This window comes from Dendroctonus ponderosae, unplaced genomic scaffold (assembly GCF_020466585.1).
Source record: "Dendroctonus ponderosae isolate FM_Combo_2020 unplaced genomic scaffold, Dpon_F_20191213v2 Dpon_F_20191213_1, whole genome shotgun sequence".
NCBI classification, from domain to species: Eukaryota; Metazoa; Arthropoda; class Insecta; order Coleoptera; family Curculionidae; genus Dendroctonus; species Dendroctonus ponderosae.
This window is the reverse complement of record NW_026017110.1, coordinates 49,659,106-49,678,378: the sequence shown is the minus strand read 5'-3', so window position 1 is coordinate 49,678,378 and position 19,273 is coordinate 49,659,106. Positions and strand designations below refer to the sequence as shown.

Genomic DNA, 19,273 nt, shown 5'->3' with positions numbered 1-19,273 from the left:
AAAAAAAAAAAAAAAAAAAACGTTTCAAACCTCTATCTACCCCTATGTGGTATGAGATGGCAGTGATGATTTTTAAGTAAAAGAAAAGCGTTCACTTCACACATGATTCAACCAATTGTGAGCTAAATAACACTTGATTTGGTCGGACATTTTATTCACCACTGTCTAAAGGCAGGCAACCCATAAAAATAACACCCTTTACAAGCATTCTGGACATTAAGGTGAATGCCCACATGAATGTGTTAGTGTGCGAAATTCTCCTTGGATATTTATGTACATTAACTGGATAAAACCTACGTGACTAACCGGCACCTAGCAGTTAATTCATTAATGCAATCATCTGGATCAGGCCCTAAGTTAATTAAGAGTGTAACAGACTTTAGTCTCCACTTTGTTATAGAAGGACTTTATGGGGTCTCATTTCCCATTTCATCCCCCATTTCATTTCATCTCGGTGTTTGCAAGCGATTTCAAATATGCTACATTTTTCTGCTTAATGTAAGCCGGCGAAATGTCTTGAAAGTCCATACAGGGTGTTCGTTAAATCGGGCCACTAGAGAATAGTACTTTCACGAGAAAATAATTTGAATTTGGAGGCAAATTGGCGCGAAGCGAAACCAAACAGCGACAGACACCCCGTAATAAAATCTTGCAGATTAAACCAGTGTATTTCTTGTGCCTTATGGATGTTATTGTTCAACCCCCTGCAAAACAGCCCAGCTTGTTCGTTGTTTTGCGTTCCAGTTGGAATTGGCCAACTGATGAACCGTGCAATAACACTTGCCAATAAAGCATTAAACCCTAAAATATCTACAAGTAAACACTCACAACACATTATTTGGTCCTAAGCTAAAATTTCGGGTTACTCTGGACGTGGCAGGAAACATTTAAAAACAAAATGGAAAACTACGCGAGCTTTTTGAGGGGGGCTTTGCTATAACTTTGAACAATAACATAAACGCATAAGGCACCGCATGGGTCACTTGTGTTTGGGAAAAAGGGGGCCACCTTGGTAGTAGGGCGGGTCGGGAGTGGTGGGAGACGTGAAATCGACTGGGGATTGGCAGGAAGGATTGCGGGGGCACTGATCGTGCCACCAAAGCGGCATGGGGGCGGGCAGTACGTACTGATGAGTCACCGTTGAGCCGAACGGCGAAAGGGGCGGCTGCAGTACCACAAAGGTTGGGGGTGGCGGCATCGAGTTTACGTATGAACATGGCTGCTGAAAGTAGGCGGTTTTTGGTGCAAATTACCAATCTATCGTGTCAGCTACTGGAATACTTACATGATGAAAGGAGGGAGTTTCGACTGTTGAGGGCGCAACGTGAGAGACCGGACGCCCCCAAACTATCTGCTAGCAGCGCTGGCTGTTCCAGTAGTTCATATAGTCCTGATAGCTAACGGTGATTTGTTCGCTCTGATAGCGAGTGAGTTTAATAGTGCGCCGCATGTCGCTGGAAATCGTCGACTTGTACCCGCCTTTTCGCAGGAGGGAGTCAATAGTCTGCATTTGATCCCACCCTGGAAAGCCCCCCAAATTGCACATTTCCTCGCCCTGCCAGATCTAAATCCTACCTTGTTCGGAAGCAACTTCCGGCAAATAAGTTGCGGTTCGCTTCATGCCCCTTTCGTTAATGAACTCGATGCGGATCCCATGGACTCCAACCTCCCAATCTAGGAAATCTTCGCCATCCTCAAAGTGCCGCAAAATCGAGACGGAGACACTAAGTTTGGCGAATTCGTCGCGAGTGATCGGACTGAAACGCGAGTCTTTAAATGCACTTGTGATTGCGTATTCGCGCAATCCGGACTGGAGATTCATTGCGTTAAATGTTCCGATGCAGCCACGCAAACGTTTGTCTTTGCCGATTTTCCAGGTCACGAATAATGGACTGAAAAAAAAATGATTTTTTTAACTGTCAAACTAAAAGTCAACAGATATTTTCACACTTTGTGTCACATTTGTGTTTAAATCTGATTGTGATTTGTTTTGTTCTAATCAACTTTTGCAAGCTTTTAAAGAAATCGACACATTTTGTAGACATCGTGTTTATTTAATTTACTGGAGTCTGTGCGTTTTGGTTAATTGCCTGTTTTTTCTGAATGTATCTTTCTTTGTAATTCAGGTTTTCTTACACATTTCGTAGATACTTTGGTCATATATTATTGAACAGCTTTTTCCCCAAAAGGAGAATTTGGCTTAAACAGGTTATAAAGTACTGATTTTTGCCCGTACATCATTGGGATGACGAATTTTGTTAACTTCAAATGCGATCTGATAAGCTAGAAAATTAGTTTTTCTACAGAAAAAAGTAGTGAATAATCACTACAGACACGCTACAGACTCTCAAAAACTCTGTTCTCTGTGAAAACTCAACTTTTTTCGTAAGTACTCAATTTTAATTTTTTTGGATTAGTGAGCGAGACAAAATTTGCACATCAAAAAGGCACTCTGTGGAAGTATCTTGGAAAAAAATTCATCTTTGAGATTTGCAGAACTTTTCTGTTTACGCCACTGGCCACTGTTTACTCGTCTTTATCTATGTGTAAAAGTACAAGAAATATAGGTTAGGAAATTTCAGGACGATTTTCCTGCAAATCACAAAATATCCCCCCGGGGGTATGTTCTGTGCTGCAAATCAAACTGCTTTGCACCATTTATTCTAAGTGTAAACCGTTTATTAGCAGCATTATTTTCGCTTTTCAAAACCCTGAACACGAGAAATTGCCGAATTTACTAGTGCTCAACGAGTCAATTTCCCTTTACTATAATTTGACTAACGGTCATTTCCATTGTGTTGTAATTTTGCATACTTTATTGTTTTCTTGTAATTGCCACCTAAAACTCTTATGAATTATCTGATCCCTGTAGGCCACGTGCGTTTAACTCCCGCGCAAAGACCCACTTTTTTCACTTCTGAGTACACTATCATGGGAAATATCTACTATGCATAAAAATCAATGACTTTTAGCTGTTGAATGCAAAGACACCTTTAGCTAGTTAGTAATTAGTGCTCAGGCAAATTGCATTGGAATGGAATCAAAGAAAAGATGACCATAAAAACACAATATTTGGAACACAGCCAATGAGCCAGTTGCTAGATCAGCCTACTTAACTTAGTCAGTTGAAACAAAACATGCTTGTGTGGAAAACAAGAACAAAGGATTCACATCGTCTATTGAACCTGCATTGAATGACCTCTGACATGTCCTTGGTTCTAACACGAAACCACGTATGGAACCCGACTGGAGCCGGAACAAAACACTTACTATGCATCATTGCTGAATGTAGGTGTCTTCGGAGGCGCCAAATTGTATAAATGGCAATAAAGCACGTCGAAACAAAAAAAACACATCTCTGGCATGGCCACCATTCCCATGCCATTGCTGATCAGTCCATTGGTTGGGGCTGACGTGGTACCATTACAGATCGGCACCGCCGACGAATTGTTTAGTTTCTGTTTTTTGGTACCACAGCAACCCGCAGCCATTTTTCCAACCAATAACCAACACAACCACTAGAACTGAACCACACAAACAGCTGACTGAACTGACGTCTAGCTGAATGAGAAAACACGACAGTCAGATGTTTTCTGACTTATTCGATTGGCTGCTCTATATCGACGTTGCCGCAGTTCCTAGTGCTAGAGCTTCTAAGGACTTTCGTCTTCTAACGTCAGAAACAGCTTTCAACTGGAAGCTCTATTTATATTTACATATATAATATAATATATATATTAGAGCTTGAACTCTGCGGACCCTGTAAAGGCCTTTTCGAGGAACAAATGCAACTGCTCCACAGATGCCGCTAGTCGAATCTCTACTGCCATCACTGAAGTTTGAAAAACGCGGCTCCGAAACCCGTTTTAATTGTTTCATTCTTGGTCTTTCTCTATGGTTTCCTTGTCCAGTGGTAGTAAATAATTAGCCATTCATTAGCCATAATTTCCTGCATTAAAACTGCAGTTTAACGAGTTTAAAAATATATATTTTGAGCGCGTGCACTTTATAACCATAAATCACAGAACGTAAGCGAGTTACTGCAGCTGGGGGCCCCCTTATTATAAAGCGAGGGTCTTTGTCTTCTTCTCCTGCTCCATGTGATAGCTGTAAATCAATACAACTCTCGATAACAGCCAAAAACCCCCCAGACTTTCAACTCACCTTACAGCTCGGTAGAGCTGATAGAGCTGAGTGGCCCCAACAAACACATTAACACTGAACAAACTGTAGTTTTTTGGAATAATGACTAGAGAGTATCTGGACCAAATTACCCCGGTTGCGGCCAAAGCCACCGTTTGCGGGGGGCTGATTGTCTCGGCTGGTCGGCCCAAGTCTGCTACGCCTGCCAATACCAGCCCCTGAAATATCAATCGGTTCGTATCAGGCCGCAGTTTTCAAATACTCGGTCTACTAACCCATTTGAAGGCTGGGGCCCAGAAAAATATCGTTTTTGGACCTGAAATTACGGTTTTATAGTTACGGATTTTGCTAGCAAGAAAGCTTCTGGTTGGCTTAAATAAGTCCTAAACCCACCTGCAGGATGCTGCCACAAGGGCTGAAGCTTTTGGGGCACAAACTTGTCAACAGCTGAAATGCATTTGGTGTAAATTGCCGACATTGCACTGAAGGGTTAAATGTGGCAGCTTGGGGTATTCCAGTCGTGTTTTTGAACTTTGGGGGTGCTTTTAACCAGACAAATCCCCCTTTTATCTTTAAATTGCGTAATAAGTTAATGAATAAAGATAATAGGGAGATGTTTGAAGGTTATCTGCATTATCTGTCACCTTCACTCGTCAGTGAACTAAATGCAGCATTGCCAATATTGCCATATTTTGGTAGAAGCCATTAAATATAACTGCTTATTATTAATGCGCCTCTGGCTCTTACCGCTTGATGCACTCCATATTTGTCCAGAAAATGTAATGAGCGGAGCTCGGCTTGTTTTTTTGTCAACTTGTGGTAGCGATATTTCGATTCTACTACGACTACTATTAATTTTCAAGCCCTCCGCAACGTTGTGATTGTATCAAAAATACCCCAGTTTTTGATTTAATCTAATTCCGCTAAGTCAGCCAGTTCAGTTGTCAAATCCTCATAAATGTGACATTTAGTTAAACAATAAATTCGACTAATTTTTTTAAACAAAGATAAACTGTTACAATGCCTGCGGAATTGGATACCTGGATCGAAATCGCACAACAATGTAAATATCTACCAGAAAACGATCTGAAGAAACTATGTGATATTGTGTCCAGTATTTTATTGGAGGAATCCAATGTTCAACCTGTGTCTACTCCTGCAACTGTTTGTGGCGATATACATGGCCAGGTGAATGGATTAATATCATCTATATCCGCGGCAGGTGCTAAACTGTGGTGGTTTTTCAGTTTTATGATCTAGAGGAACTGTTTAGGAAAGGCGGCCAAGTGCCCGATACAAACTACGTCTTCCTGGGGGATTTTGTGGATAGAGGCTACTATAGCTTAGAAACATTTACCCGGCTGCTCACGTTGAAAGCCAAATATCCGAATAAAATCACCCTGCTGCGAGGCAATCACGAGAGCAGGCAAATCACACAAGTCTACGGTTTTTACGATGAATGTATGACGAAGTATGGCAATGTGAATGCCTGGAAGTACTGCTGTGCAGTTTTCGATCTACTTACAGTGGCTGCAGTAAGTTGTCAACGGAAACAACATAGGTATAAGAGCAAGACGGGACAACCGGGGGTTTTTGCAGATAATTGATGAAAAAATATTGTGCGTCCACGGGGGCTTGAGCCCTGACATCAAGACAATCGACCAAATCAGACTGTTGCAAAGGGACCAAGAAATTCCGCACAAAGGGGCCTTTTGCGACTTGGTATGGTCCGATCCTGATGAGGTGGAGTCATGGTGAGAAAGCGCGAAAAACGCCCTTCCTGTCCACATTAGAATGTTTTCAGGGCTACGAGTCCTCGAGGGGCTGGCTATCTGTTTGGTGCCAAAGTGACGCACGATTTCATGCACATTAACGCACTTTCACTGATTTGCCGAGCCCATCAGTTGGTGCATGAAGGTTTGTTCTCCGATCCTCACTCCTTTCCGTAGGTACAGCGTAACTTGTGAATTCCAGGTATTAAGTACATGTTTGATGATAAGCTAGTCACAGTATGGTCAGCCCCCAACTACTGCTATCGCTGTGGAAACATTGCCAGCATACTCGAATGCACGTCGACGGACAAAATCGAGCCAAAAATCTTCAACGCAGTGCCCGACTGCGAACGAGTCATTCCCAGTAGAAATATCACTCCGTACTTTTTATAGAGCGGCTGTTTATTAACTAAAATAAATTACATTTGATCACATGTTCTGTAGGAAACTAGATTTCACTCCCAAGCTATGTATTGATTAGAAGAAACAGGGCCGCTAAGAGGGCCATGGCTGGGGCCAAAGACCCTTGAAGGTTTGACTGTGAGGAGTTCTGGTAGAAAATCCTGCGGTCGTTGATCGGCTGGATTGGCCTGTAGTTGTGAGTCAGGCGGCCTTTTTTTGTGTCGATCATCCGAAATGAGTTTACCTGGAATTGAGTCGTTTAAACCGCAGGTTAGTGATTATTGTTTACGCTTACCTGCGCTTTGGACAGTGGAATGGTTTTTACAAACTCTATCCAGGTAACCACCTCGGAACATGGTGGGGTTGTTAAGGAGCCTTCATAGGTAAAGTAGGTTCTTCTTTGCGTGGTTGTTAAGTCGTCCAAAGACCCCACATTCTGCATCGTGTTGGCCGATAGCAGCTGCTCCACATGATGCAAACCGTTCTCGAATTTGTCGTATTGATGATTGTTCAGCGGGCTGAGCTGCAATGATTTTGGCCGATGTTTTAATCCAAAACAGCCACAACTAATCGATTTGATTAGCTCGCGCGCACGGTAAATATTGCTTCGATTTGAGGAAATTGGCTTCGGATCCGGTTAAACTGTGCCGAATAGCGATTTTCCATTGGCAAATACTTACCGAAGTTAAAAATGACAAGACGGTAAGGCCGCCAGCTATTTTCGGGGCATTTTCCAGCCCATAAGCTGTGTTGAACATCACGACATGCATCTCCAAGGGGAAGCTGCAAAAAATCTGTTTGCTGAGTGAATTGAAGACGCTGAAATGTACCTGTGGTGGTCGATTTGATTTTCCGAGCCAATAGTATCGTTGGGGCCCCAATGGAAGTGCAGCTGCCCGAACTCGTATACCCCCTTCAAAGGCCCGCCATGGATCCTGGGCTTTTCCCCTGACAATATTTTCATTACCACTGTATGCCCGTTGTTTTCCAGGGAAACGTTCCTCAAAAGCGCCCCGAACTGCTCAAAATGCAGCTCTGGATAATTTATCCAAATCACGCTGTGCGTTTCAATGTCGATGGGGCTCTGATGTTTCCCCAAACATTGCGAGTACTTTTCCCCCCAATGGGACGGGCCTGGAAACGTTTTTTCTGGTCAATCGCTTCGATTCATGCGGTCATTTATCAACCTTGATGACCGCGTTTTAGTTTATATAAATCTGCGATATTGTAAAATTGTATAATAGAGTTGCGGTTGATTTCGTTTCGTTTTTTTGCCCCTTCGGAGTCTATCACGCGTTAAAAATCCGCTCCCTAATTAAGCATTATCCAGTAAGGCTATCAGAGCGAAAGTTCATTAAAATCAGCAGTGTGAAAAAGCTGATTGAATGCCCTGAAATGAAGACTTGAGGTGTTGGTGGAATTGGAATTTTCGTTAAGAACCGTTTGTCTAGTCGTTTACACGAAGGTATCAACTTCAGACTAATAAATCCACAACTTACCTTCAGCTCCTTCATACCCGAAGTCCTGGCATTGTGCACCTGAAAAATTAACTCGAATTAGATCCCTGCAAACCCATATATAGAGGGTGATTTATTTGCAATCGTTTTACGGTGCTTCCGCATAAATCCTTGCAGTTGTGCGCCACTTTCCCGTTGTGCGTCAATTCTGGTGATTTTAATGCCAATAATTGCCCTTTCACTAGTTTTATAATTGAATTTTCGCACTGGTGATGTTGTTTAGTAATTTAATTTAATTAATGCCCCCTTACTTAACATGTCATCGAGATTTGTACACAGATTTAATGACGCATTTAATTCGCGAATCGTTCATCTCTCGGGTGAAGAAATTTACAGTAATTCGCACATTTTGGCCGTGTTTGATCATTCAATTATACCCAAACTGAGTGAAATCTGTAATATAATTATTTGCCATTAGCTGTTGGTGTTGTAGAAAGTGTCGCTCCAATTTTTTTTGTGTTCGGTAAAAGGAGACCGAACTTTCGAACCAAGTTGCTTTGTTTCGCGATTAAACGCTTAACTCTGGAGGAATGATGAATTTGGCCTAATGAAAGCAACAGAATTGAGCTGCAATCAACCGCCCGTAACGACTGACGAGCCGATCTTAATACAGATCAAGCAAATCGAATCGAAAAACCATTTATATGTTATTCAATTTGACCACCCATGTCCTTGGCCTTGCTTTTTTTATATTTCGTTCTTCCATCCACCCATTCGGAGCTTACAAAATCCGTCTAATTTACCTAATTAAATAAGTGTTACTTAGCATACGCGTATTAATTAGGTGGCTGATTGAACGTGCATTATCGCCTATTTGGCAATAAGCACTGATTCGATCTTGAACAGTCGATTAGCTGAATTTACGTTTACAGTTTTTCATTTTCCTCGAATCAGGTTTGATGGGCGAAGCGCAATTATTGATTGTTCAATGTTTCCAAACCATTCAATTGCATGTTCCTTTGTTACTTACTGATAGTGGCGCATGTTTGACCGCATTTCTAACACTGCTTTTCCCATGATTTCGGATAGTTTAAACAGAAACGCGATTCTTTGAAATTATGTTGCAAAAAATCAAGTAGATTTAGGTGCCGAAATTTTTGCGCTTTTTTCAAGACTTAGTCATTAGGATATTACTAATGTGCTTTTTCTGTTGCGTTTTCGTTTTATGGTGTGATTGATTGGGGAAATCGTACTAGGAAAGCTTCTTTTTGCAGCACTGAATGTTGAAAATGTTTTTTTTGGGAAACTGCTTATTTTTTTATTTAATTAGGATACCAAACGTAAAGATCCGATGGAACAACTTATGGAATAACTGGAGGTTTTCAGAAAACTTTACCTGATTTTTGCGATTTTTTGGCTCCAAATTTCCAGAGCATTGTAATGAACCGACGCTTTTGAGCAAAAACCTCAAAAATAAGTCACAGTTTTTCACTAAAAATGCTTGTTTTTAAGAACTGAAAAGCTACAATCCTTTTGATTTGCACTTCAATGGACTTTAACGTTTGTTGAACTAAAAGTGTTTGTGCTTTCAGAAGTAAAACATAGTAGCAAAAATGCTTTTGAAAAGGAAAACGCGTTTGTTCAATAACAGGAAACTTGAAATGGGGGTTTCTGGGAAAACTCTTATTAAATTTTTCGTTTTCTGGCCCAAAAGTGCCTGTAACTGTACAGCCACTTTTCCTTTCAATTTTTTTAATGCTTATAGGAAATTCACTAAGAAGTTGGAAAACTTGAAAAAATCGCACTTTTCAAGACTTTGAGTCGTTAGGAAATTAGTAATGTGCCTTTTCTGTTGCTTTATCGTTTTATGGTGTGATTCAATGGGAAAATCGTACTAGGAAAGCTTCTTTTTGCAGCACTGAATGTTGAATTTTTTTTTTGGGAAACTGCTTATTTTTTTTATTTAATTAAGACACCAAAAAATAACCGACACTTTTTCAAGAAAAAATGCTTTTCGGTACTATACGAATGCGTTTCGTCGGCAACCGAATACTTAAACTGGAGGTTTTCAGAAAACTTTACTGGATTTTTACGATTTTCTGGCTCAAAAGTGCCTGTTATTTTCAGAGTATTGTAATGAACCGACACTTTTGAGCAAAAACCTTAAAAACAAGTCACAAAACAACCTTAAAACAAGTCAGTTTTTCACTAAAAATGCTTGTTTTTAAGAACTGAAAAGCTAAAATCCTCTTGTCGAGTTCAATGGACTTTTACGTTTTTTGATCCAAAAGTGTTTGTGCTTTCAGAGGTAAAAAAATACTAGCAAAAATGCTTTTGAAAAGCAAAATGCGTTTGTTCAACAACAGTAAACTTGAAATGCTTTTTTTCTGGGAAAATTCAGATTAAATTTTTCGACCAAAAGTGCCTGTAACTCTCCAGCCCCATTTCCTTTAAATTTTTTTTAATGCTCATGTGAATTCCCTCTGAGAAGTTGGAAAATCGTGTTTTGCCGCTATTTAACATAACAACTTGTAGAGCTTTTTCGTTGAAATCTGAGCGAAAACTGCCTAAAAACGCATGTTTTTCTCAACAAAAAGGCATTTGTTCTAGAAGCTCTGATCAGTTAAAGTTATTCTCAAGTGAATTTTGTGTGCGATGTTTCCCGGCCTTTACCATTTGGTTACATAAGAAGGCAAGTTGACGAATTGGACCTTCAGACATGATTTTTCGGCATTAATTGCCACAAATTGAACTAACAGGAAAATAAGCCTTTACTTGATCTTGCAAATGAGCGATAACGCCAGACAATTAAGGAAATTGTAACCGATTAAGACGATGTTAGGACCTTATTAGTAGGAAACCCGCCGCGTATAGACAAAATAAGTTAAATGGACACGAGAAAAGATGAATGGGCCAATTGAAATTGACGTGAAGTTTTCAACATGCAATTGAGGATTCGGTTGGCCAAGGACAATGGAAAATCAACGCAGTAAGCTCGAACTCAGGTAATCAAGTCTAAGTTGCAATTTTTGAAACCCGACTCCTCAATGCAATAAAACCGCCGCGTCCAATTTGCTTATGCAAAATGCATTTTTTAATTGAAAAACTGTTGTTACTGCTTCTAATAAAGCATGGTTTTTATGGCCCCTTTCAGAAAAACCGCTCGCGGACCAGTTGGGATAATTAACTTATCAGAAGCACATTGACTAGTTTTCTCTAAACTGCATTCGATTGTCTGCATCGAAAATTGTCTATCGAATACTTACCAAAAAGCCTTAAAAGGAACACAAAAACCACAAATTCACAACCAAAGCAACCGGCTAATAGAACCATAATTGCTCTTTTGAAAAAGCCTATAATTCCTTCGCATGGGCGCTCACGCACTAACGCTGCACAATGGTTGGCCACCACAACTGTCTTGCAAGTGGAAGGAAAGTGTTATTAATCTCACATACAGCCGATATGTCGGCTCACCTATCTATTAGTGGAAATAAGTCGGCTTGTCCCGTAAAGTGACTAAACCGACTGTGCTTTCCGTGTGTAAGACTTTCGCGAGTTTTGGTTATTATTCATAGATCGGTTTCAGTAGCTTGATAGGAAAATTAGTCAAACTGACATTCTCGCGTGTCGCGATTTTGTGGGAATTTAGTTGCGCGTACAATACTGGAGAAATATTAACTAGCTAAATATTTCTTTTGACTTTAATACAACCATCCATTCAAAATACGAACAAAATCCTTAGAAATTTTATACAAATTTGTTGTTTTCAGCCGTTCACCTTCGCCCTTTGCCTTTGCCTTTCCCCTTGCCTTGCGAGCTCTGCGCCGGCTGCTCTGAGCTCGACTTGTGTTGGCGTGACTTCAACTTGGGAATCATATCACCCAAATGGAGCAGGAGACTGTCCCGCGTGGGAAATGAAGACTTGCATAGAGTGCCATCATCGTTCTTCAATTGGACACGAATGCGGCCTCTATAGAGTAGCTCCTTGCTGCGTTCCCTGCTATAAAGCTTATTTTCCACTAGCACCTGAAAGAAGACATAAAATAAACCTCTTTCGTTTGTTTAGTTCAAATTTTGCTTCATTTTTATGATGACGAAAAGTAGAAAGTCCGCTCTGAATATGGTTCAATAATATAACACAGAAGAATTTTCCAGGAAGCCCTACACGCATTAAGGGAATGGTCTTAAAGCAGCACAGAGTAGGTATCAGAAAACATTGGACAGATAAGTGTGCTGATTCTCAGAACCATTTATCGACGAAAGCTAGTTCGATGTCACTTACATTTAAACCTGCCGCATCAAGAACATCCCGTATTTCCTGGAAATTGGGATTTTCCACGCATTTGCCCTTCGGGATCCGCCTGCCCTCAGCCAGAGTCTTTTTGCTGTTGATATAGGCAGGATATATACAAATCCATCTGCAAGCAAACAAATCCCAGTTAAATACACCGATAGATCCAGGGCAGGCTCCCTAGGGGGTTCGCTGCATTGCCAAGGCAGGATTTACGGACAAATTCCTGTCTAGTAGCCCACACTAACCTCTCTCTTTCGCTGTGCTTTTTATCGGGGCTCCACTGCAGGAGCGTTGGGGCGCCTGAATGAGTAGCCATTGGATTTCAATTTGCTCCCAATTTTTGTAGTGGAATAATCAACAAACAGCTGCCAAAGTTCGCAGGTTATGTACGTGGAAAACGTCACCTAATCAAGCACTGTTGTCAAGCACTATTCACTTTTGCCTCTGAAGCACACAGAACACCTCTGAAGCAGTTGCTGCAATACCTGAAAACCACTAGAGAGTTGACAACTTTGGCATCCTGCTGGCAACGCTGTGCTGGTTTGGGTTGACAAATGCCACAATCAACAAAAACATAACCTCCAGTTCAGACAAGTAAGTCAGGTCATTTACCCATTTTTTCAAAAAACACAGAAAAATTGTTTATGAAGATAGCATCTATGAGATGAGCCTGTTGTGAGCTGTGCAGACTCAGGCCGGATGTGCCTGAAAATTACCGAATAGGCGATCAACATTTGTAAGTGGCACTCTTAATTATTTATGCGAAGAACGGTAGTGTTCCTCAAGGTTGTCAACAGCGCAACACGTTTCCACATTTTCGGTGTCTTTAAACACAAAGTTCAAAGTGATGCGGTTAAAAGCATGGTGAAGGTTCACACACGTAGACGTAAGTATTGAGGTGCGTAGTTTTCGCGGTAAAGTTGGCGGTTTTTCATAATTAGCAACCACTGGTAGCACCCCTTAGTTGCTGTTAAGTCTGCTTGCACTCGCTCCCTCCAGCTTGATATGTTTTTAAACCGTTTACTTTGCCCTGAATTGCGGAATTCGTCCTAGAAACGGTCTACGTACATTCCAAATTTTTCAATTAACTGTTGCTACTTCCTTGTGCTGTTTCATTCCATTAATTAGCAGCCTCTTGAATAATGTTTATGCAAGGGGATTTTAATCGTTTTTTGCATAATTGCTAATATGCGGCTTATTTTAAATGCGAAAACACTTCCTTGATAATAAGCAATTGCTGCAGCACGTCGCCCTTCTATCGGAGATCAAAATCAGGTAAGTTTTAATGATAATTGCTCCCTGTTCGCTTGCTTCCGAGTTCCTGAATTAATTTAGACGGTTCTTCTCTTATTTGCATTGTCATTGTTCTCATTCTTGCAATATTCCAGACCACACAGCCAGGATGATGGACGTGAAGACGACCAAAGTGAGCAAAGCTCGTTACTACATTTTCAAGCTGTTCTTGTGCTTGCGCTACTACCTGGACCTGCTGATAGACAGGCTGTTTGGCATCTACTACGACTCAAAACGCGAATACATTCCGAAAGTGAAGAACCAGCTGGTGTTGGAAAGCGCCACAGCCTTAGCTAGGAAGATTCAACGGCGAGAACTCACCTCCGTGCAAGTAGTCGAAGCCTTCATCGAGCGCATCCAGCAAGTGAACCCCATAATAAACGCTATAGTCGACAATAGATTCGAGGACGCTTTGAGCGAAGCTCGGCAGATTGATCAGGATATCGCCAATGGGACCATCCAGGAGGTGGACTTTCAAGATAAACCCTTCCTTGGTAATCCTGGGTGTGGGATTGCGGGTGAATGAGAGTAAGTTGCGCGCTTTCCAGGCGTCCCGTTCACCAGCAAGGAATCCACGGCCGCTAAGGGACTGTCATGGACCTTCGGGCTAAAGAAGCGACAGGGAAAAAAGGCGTCGTTTGACGCCCACTGCATAGAATCGATGAAGAAGTCGGGAGCTATTTTATTGGGGGTTTCCAATGTGCCCCAGTTGAATCTGTGGCAGGAAACCAGCAATCCCGTATTCGGCCTCACCAGAAACCCCTACAACACCACCAGGAACGTCGGCGGCTCCTCCGGAGGAGAAGCGGCCATTCTGGCGGCTTGCGGATCTCCCTTAGGAGTCGGTAGGAGTTTTTAATTCTGCCGCATATCCGGCAGGTAATCTTGCGCGTTATTTCCAGGGACAGACATCGGGGGCTCCGCCCGGATCCCCGCCTTCATGTGCGGCGTCTTCGGCCACAAAATCAGCAACAGCATCGTTTCCACCAAAGGTTCCGGGCGCATTTAGCTGCAATTTTTTAATCACTCGGACATTTCAGGCCTAACATATCGGACAGGCGAGGAAGAAGAGACGATGGTTTGCGTAGGGCCTTTGGCCAGACATGTGGATGATTTGCTGCCCTTCATCAAGCTGCTGGCTGGAAGCAACGCTGATCGGCTCAATCTGGGCCTACAGGTGCCGGTTAAGAAGCTGAAGGTCTACTATGTGACCAACCCGAAGGACCCCCTGATGAGCCCGTTTAGGGAGGAAATGCACTCCGTTTTGTTGAAGTGGGTTTTTTTTTGCTAACTCCAGTTCTAAATGGTTGAGGCAAAAATCGCTTTTTCACAAAGTTAACACGGCGTCAGCACACCACTTTTTACTGTGACTGTATTTAGGGCCGTGAGACATTTGGAGGGGCTTTGCCTGGAAAAGCCCCAAGAATTGGTGTTCGAGCAGCTCCAGCACCAGTACAAGCTGTGGAAGTACTGGATGTCGCTGGAAATGAAGAATTTCCGCAAGGACCTCAACAACAGAGAAGGGGATGTAAGAATGAGCGTTAACCCCCGATGGAGGTGATTCAGTTTGGTGTTTTTCAAGCAGGTGAACGCCGTCTGGGAAATCATCAAGCATTTCCTGTTTGGTGGCGACTTTACTACGGCCACAGTGTTCAATCTGATCAACGGATTCCTCAAACCTGTGAACAGTGTTTGGGCAGTTGAAGTCACCCAGTCTCTAAAAGAGGCTTTCTTGGTAAGCCCTTGGAAGGAGGGCCGGCATCAAATAATCCGGAAATTTAATTGCAGACAAAACTGGACGATAACAGCGTTCTGCTGTACCCTTCAGCCCCATTCCCGGCCAGCTACCATAACGCCGCCCTTTTGCGGCCGTACAACTTCGACTGTTTCGCCTTGTGGAACACCATGAAATTCCCGGTCACTCAAGTGCCCATGGGTTTGGGGAAAGAGGGGCTTCCGTTGGGGGTTCAAGTGGTGGCCGCTCCCGATCAAGACCGGCTGTGTTTGGCAGTCGCAAAGGAGCTGGAGAGGGAGTTTGGCGGCTTTGTGCCCCCCGTTATTGTGGCCGATAAGTAATAGTTTGGTGCAGGTAGCTTACTGATGTTTTATTTGCATAAATGCCGATGAAAATTGCACTTTCTTTATTCGGAACTCCCATTCCAATCATCCGCTTCATCTGTTTGCTCCACCCAAGCCTTCCTGCAGGAGGGGCACTTGTTTTCTCTGGCCAGATACTTATCCAAGCAGTAATTGTGCAGGAGTTTGTGGCAAAGGCTGCAGCTTTTGCCCTAGAAAACTCCCAAGTTGACTTCACCTAAACCAGCCCCTTTAAACCTACCGTGAATACCAGCTCTGAGCACAGCTTGCACGTTTGCTCGGGAAACTTGGACTTCAAGTAGGTGGTGAATTCCACAATGAGTCTTGGGCCTAAATAGACGTAGTCGTCCAGCTGCACGAAATAGCCGTTTGCTACCCACGATTGGAAAGCCTTCTGGCCGCTGTCGCGCGAAAACTGGCTTGTGAGGCCCGATGTAAGGTTTAACACTGCTGGATACGGCAACCGGTGGCTTTCGTCGCTCAAAATCTCCTCCATTATTGTGTGAAAGTACTGCAACTCGATGGGGGTGAAACTGAGCTGATGGAGGGCGATGTCGTCGCGCTTGGTGTTCGTCCAAATCAGCAGCTCCTGCTTGGTCACTTCGCAGAACTTCCATACCAGCTTGAAACCCTGCCTGGAAATGTCCCGGTTTATGGCCAAAACGGTATTTTTCAGCTGCGTAATGTCCCTAATGGGGGCTGGAAAGGGGTGAATAGTGCGATTCGATGCCACCGAATGTCAGGCCTACCTCCAGGGATGCCTTCGCAGTGTTTCAAGGCCTGCTCTGGTGAAATCGCCCCATGCTTTATCAGGTACTGAGTCAGGTATCTTTGGTCGATATGCATTTTTTAATTAAATGTAAATTCAAGTGTTTATAATACAGCAAAGGAAAAACGGGGTTAGGTAAAATGCATCACAGACTACATACAATGCATAGAACAAGGCTTATATGGTAGTTAGGTTATAGGTAAAATGGTATGTAGTCTGTGGGTAAATCCATATTCAATTTTCTTTTACCTTTTATTGGATAAAAAAATAGAGACAATTGCATAGATATGTATTGGTATTTTTTACAATAAAACTCTAAATAATCCATATTATACAACTAAAATAAAGCTACGATAAACAAAATCCCTATTTAATAATGATTTTTGGAGGATATTTGGCATCGTTATAAAGCAAGTTCTTCTTGATGGATTTGGCTATTTTTGCCCCGAGAAAGGGAGTAATTTTAGACTTTTCTTGCTTTTTGTTAATTAATTAAATAAAGAATAGGGGTTGGCAACGCCGCCTAGTTGGTCAAAATTACGGTAGAGGTGGTTGCCTATATAAGGGTTGCATCCCTCATTTTTTTAAAGAAGAAGAAAATTGTAAAATGGACATAAAACGATTTGTACCATTTAGAAGAACTCGAGCCTACCTGGCTGTACTAATATATACAGTTTGATTAAACACTATACAAGTGCCTTCTTATCCGAAAATTTAAACACGGCTAGCTTACCCAGCCACACGAAAGCGTTGGAGCTAGCACTTAACACTTTTGTTGAACTGTTTTGCAGACTCTTGCTTTTTCGAAGGGCTCCCTATAGCTCCGTGTAATTGTTTAACTTAAACTGTATGTATTAACGACTTAAAATTGTTAATTTCCTTATCAGCATGCTGTCGCTATATGTCTTTTTAAATATTTACCAATCAATTTGGAGCATGTTGGTGATTGCTTGAATCAGCCGTAGCCTTTGAGCTTGACAAGATGTTTTCAATTGATCTTTTGCTCTATTTTTCTGAAATTTTTAACTTTTGAAGCTTGATATGTTTTATAAAGTCTACTCAAACGTCCGATCCTGATTCAAGATTTAATACAGTTTTAAAAAAATGCCTAAATGGCAGATCCATTGTTTTCTTCTGCTCGCAGCATCACAGCGACGGAAAACTTTATTACTGTGGTAATTTGGGCCTTTCGAACTTTTTAAGTGGTCTTCAGCGATGACAGCGTAACTCCGAGACGCGCGGCTAAAACGTTTCATTTTTAAAAAGTATTATTTTATGAATTGTCCGACGCCTACCGAGCGCACACTTTAAAAATATTTTTGTAATGTACAGGGTGTCCCAAAAGCTATCAAAGTTGCGTTTTTTTAAATGGAATGTCCTGTATATTATTGCATTTTTGGATTCGCTGAACAAAACAAGTGTCTGTTTTAATAAGGTTTATAATACCTAAATCTTAAGGTTTTTTAAATAATACGAATTTAATCAAAATCTAATCTAATTTTCACGTGTCAAATACTTTAGAAGTATTTAAGTTATGTAAGCGTAATTTATAGTGAAGTGTAACAAGATATAATATTTTATATCCCAATGATAATAAACTTACCATGTTATACAGGGTGTCCACACATTTAAACTAATCAAATAAGAACTTTAAGTGGCTCAAACTTGATTAATTTAAATACAACCCCATATTTTTTAACTTACCAGGAAATGCAATTTTCAATTACCTATCGAATGGTATTAGGATGTTAATAGCTAAGTTTTTGCATGTTTACAAAATACGTCAAATAGTCGTTCTGTGCACTATTTGGCGTTGTTTAATTTAAGGTTCCAATGTATCTAAGTTGCCTATGCCATTTACACATGTCAAATCATTTATTTTATTCGTCAGTTTAGACTGCAAAGTCTCTTTTTGATAGCTAGAGTGGTATTGTTTTTTGTAATTGTAGACGTGTTGGTCGTTATTTTAATATTATTATTGTGTTGCTAAGTTCACTAAGTTGCTAAGAAGGATGTCATAAAAATTGTTTATTGTCTTCGCGAGTTTATGCTCAAAAGTTTTCTGAAATTAATGATCCTAAGCCAACAGTTTTTAAGCGCTTATTAAACCAATTTGAGGAAAGTGGGAGTGTCAATTATAAAGAACCCATTACAAGGAAATCTGCCACTGAAGATGAAGAAAATGTTTTTACGATAATTGGTTCAGTTATCGAAATTCCGAATGTTAGTCAAAATCTCATATCCAAAAGTACTAACATTAGTCAATCAAGTATTTCCAGAATTATCAAAAAGCACAACTTTTATCCTTCAGCTTTGCCTAGAACTTTATGCAAATGATTTTGAAAACCGAACTGAGTTTTGCATGTGGGTGTTAGATAAAGTGGCAGAAAATGAAAAGTTTTTCTAAAATGTGTTATTTAGTGATGAATATACTTTTCATAACAGTCTCGTGAATAGACACAACTTTCATTATTATTCTGATACGAATCAGCGCGTATACAAAGTCATGAAAAATCAAAATACGTGGTCAGTTAATGTGTGGGGTGGAATACTGGGCCAATATTTAATTGGACCCTATTTTTTTGAAGGACATCTAACTGGTTTGATGTTTCCCAGTTTCTAATAAACTATCTCTCAATATTATTAGAAGAAGTCCCTTTCAACATTAGAACCCACATGTAGCTTCAATTGGATGGAGCTCCGCCTCATTATCACTGCGAAGTTCGGTAATTTTTAAATGCCAACTTTCAAAACAGGTGGATTGGCAGAAATGGGTTTAAAATTGGCCCCCCAGATGTCCACAGATATAAACTATGATTTCTTGTTACAATGCACTACGAATCACGTATTTGACACATAAAAATAATATTAGATTTTGATAAAATTCGAATTATTTAAAAAAGCTTTAGATTTAGACATTATAAATCTTATTAAAACAAACATTTATTTTTCTCAGAGAATCCAAAAATGCAATAATATATAGGGTATTTCATTTAGAAAAACACAACTTTGATACTTTTAGGGCTTTTGGGACACTCTGTACATT

The 19,273-nt window shown here is 41.0% G+C and overlaps 7 protein-coding genes across 13 annotated transcripts; 2 read left to right on the top strand and 5 right to left on the bottom strand.

Annotated features, from left to right (window-relative positions):
• Nucleotides 1-3,603, bottom strand: LOC109547039 (AMMECR1-like protein). 2 transcript variants are annotated; one of them, XM_019918255.2, is made up of 4 exons: nucleotides 3,271-3,603; nucleotides 1,576-1,892; nucleotides 1,286-1,521; nucleotides 1-1,222 (listed from the first exon to the last, which is right to left on the bottom strand). In XM_019918255.2, exons 1-3 carry the CDS (start codon nucleotides 3,489-3,491, stop codon nucleotides 1,355-1,357), a joined length of 705 nt encoding a protein of 234 aa, XP_019773814.1. In that variant the 5' UTR covers nucleotides 3,492-3,603; the 3' UTR covers nucleotides 1-1,222; nucleotides 1,286-1,354. The 2 variants fall into 2 exon arrangements, with proteins under 2 accessions (XP_019773814.1, XP_019773816.1); XM_019918257.2 differs by having other exon boundaries at nucleotides 1-1,219.
• Nucleotides 3,604-3,966: 363 nt separating this feature from the next.
• On the bottom strand, nucleotides 3,967-4,819 carry LOC109547042 (mitochondrial pyruvate carrier 2). Its single transcript, XM_019918260.1, has 4 exons — nucleotides 4,537-4,819; nucleotides 4,419-4,459; nucleotides 4,165-4,361; nucleotides 3,967-4,107 (listed from the first exon to the last, which is right to left on the bottom strand). The coding sequence occupies exons 1-4, from the start codon at nucleotides 4,619-4,621 to the stop codon at nucleotides 4,062-4,064; spliced, it is 369 nt and encodes a 122-aa protein (XP_019773819.1). The 5' UTR covers nucleotides 4,622-4,819; the 3' UTR covers nucleotides 3,967-4,061.
• A 228-nt stretch (nucleotides 4,820-5,047) lies between these two features.
• LOC109543425 (serine/threonine-protein phosphatase 6 catalytic subunit) lies at nucleotides 5,048-6,349 on the top strand. Its single transcript, XM_019913137.1, has 5 exons — nucleotides 5,048-5,331; nucleotides 5,391-5,678; nucleotides 5,743-5,897; nucleotides 5,948-6,060; nucleotides 6,118-6,349. The coding sequence occupies exons 1-5, from the start codon at nucleotides 5,164-5,166 to the stop codon at nucleotides 6,306-6,308; spliced, it is 915 nt and encodes a 304-aa protein (XP_019768696.1). The 5' UTR covers nucleotides 5,048-5,163; the 3' UTR covers nucleotides 6,309-6,349.
• Nucleotides 6,297-11,384, bottom strand: LOC109547037 (putative carbonic anhydrase 3). The gene is made up of 7 exons (XM_048670392.1): nucleotides 11,249-11,384; nucleotides 11,041-11,191; nucleotides 7,817-7,855; nucleotides 7,148-7,451; nucleotides 6,998-7,100; nucleotides 6,613-6,840; nucleotides 6,297-6,561 (listed from the first exon to the last, which is right to left on the bottom strand). Exons 2-7 carry the CDS (start codon nucleotides 11,105-11,107, stop codon nucleotides 6,382-6,384), a joined length of 921 nt encoding a protein of 306 aa, XP_048526349.1. The 5' UTR covers nucleotides 11,108-11,191; nucleotides 11,249-11,384; the 3' UTR covers nucleotides 6,297-6,381.
• Nucleotides 11,385-11,461: 77 nt separating this feature from the next.
• Nucleotides 11,462-12,516, bottom strand: LOC109547041 (signal recognition particle 19 kDa protein). The gene is made up of 3 exons (XM_019918259.2): nucleotides 12,314-12,516; nucleotides 12,057-12,192; nucleotides 11,462-11,800 (listed from the first exon to the last, which is right to left on the bottom strand). Exons 1-3 carry the CDS (start codon nucleotides 12,382-12,384, stop codon nucleotides 11,549-11,551), a joined length of 459 nt encoding a protein of 152 aa, XP_019773818.1. The 5' UTR covers nucleotides 12,385-12,516; the 3' UTR covers nucleotides 11,462-11,548.
• Nucleotides 12,517-12,595: 79 nt separating this feature from the next.
• On the top strand, nucleotides 12,596-15,494 carry LOC109547035 (fatty-acid amide hydrolase 2-A). Of its 6 annotated transcripts, none has more exons than XM_019918250.2 (9): nucleotides 12,596-12,662; nucleotides 12,719-12,804; nucleotides 13,457-13,855; nucleotides 13,910-14,206; nucleotides 14,264-14,353; nucleotides 14,402-14,633; nucleotides 14,742-14,889; nucleotides 14,944-15,096; nucleotides 15,150-15,494. In XM_019918250.2, the coding sequence occupies exons 3-9, from the start codon at nucleotides 13,471-13,473 to the stop codon at nucleotides 15,435-15,437; spliced, it is 1,593 nt and encodes a 530-aa protein (XP_019773809.1). In that variant the 5' UTR covers nucleotides 12,596-12,662; nucleotides 12,719-12,804; nucleotides 13,457-13,470; the 3' UTR covers nucleotides 15,438-15,494. The 6 variants fall into 6 exon arrangements, with proteins under 6 accessions (XP_019773809.1, XP_019773807.1, XP_048526348.1 ...); XM_019918248.2 differs by having other exon boundaries at nucleotides 12,719-12,954; XM_048670391.1 differs by lacking the exon at nucleotides 12,596-12,662 and having other exon boundaries at nucleotides 12,665-12,954.
• On the bottom strand, nucleotides 15,448-16,458 carry LOC109543436 (non-structural maintenance of chromosomes element 1 homolog). The gene is made up of 3 exons (XM_019913153.2): nucleotides 16,208-16,458; nucleotides 15,700-16,157; nucleotides 15,448-15,649 (listed from the first exon to the last, which is right to left on the bottom strand). The coding sequence occupies exons 1-3, from the start codon at nucleotides 16,302-16,304 to the stop codon at nucleotides 15,503-15,505; spliced, it is 702 nt and encodes a 233-aa protein (XP_019768712.1). The 5' UTR covers nucleotides 16,305-16,458; the 3' UTR covers nucleotides 15,448-15,502.
• Nucleotides 16,459-19,273: the final 2,815 nt, after the last annotated feature.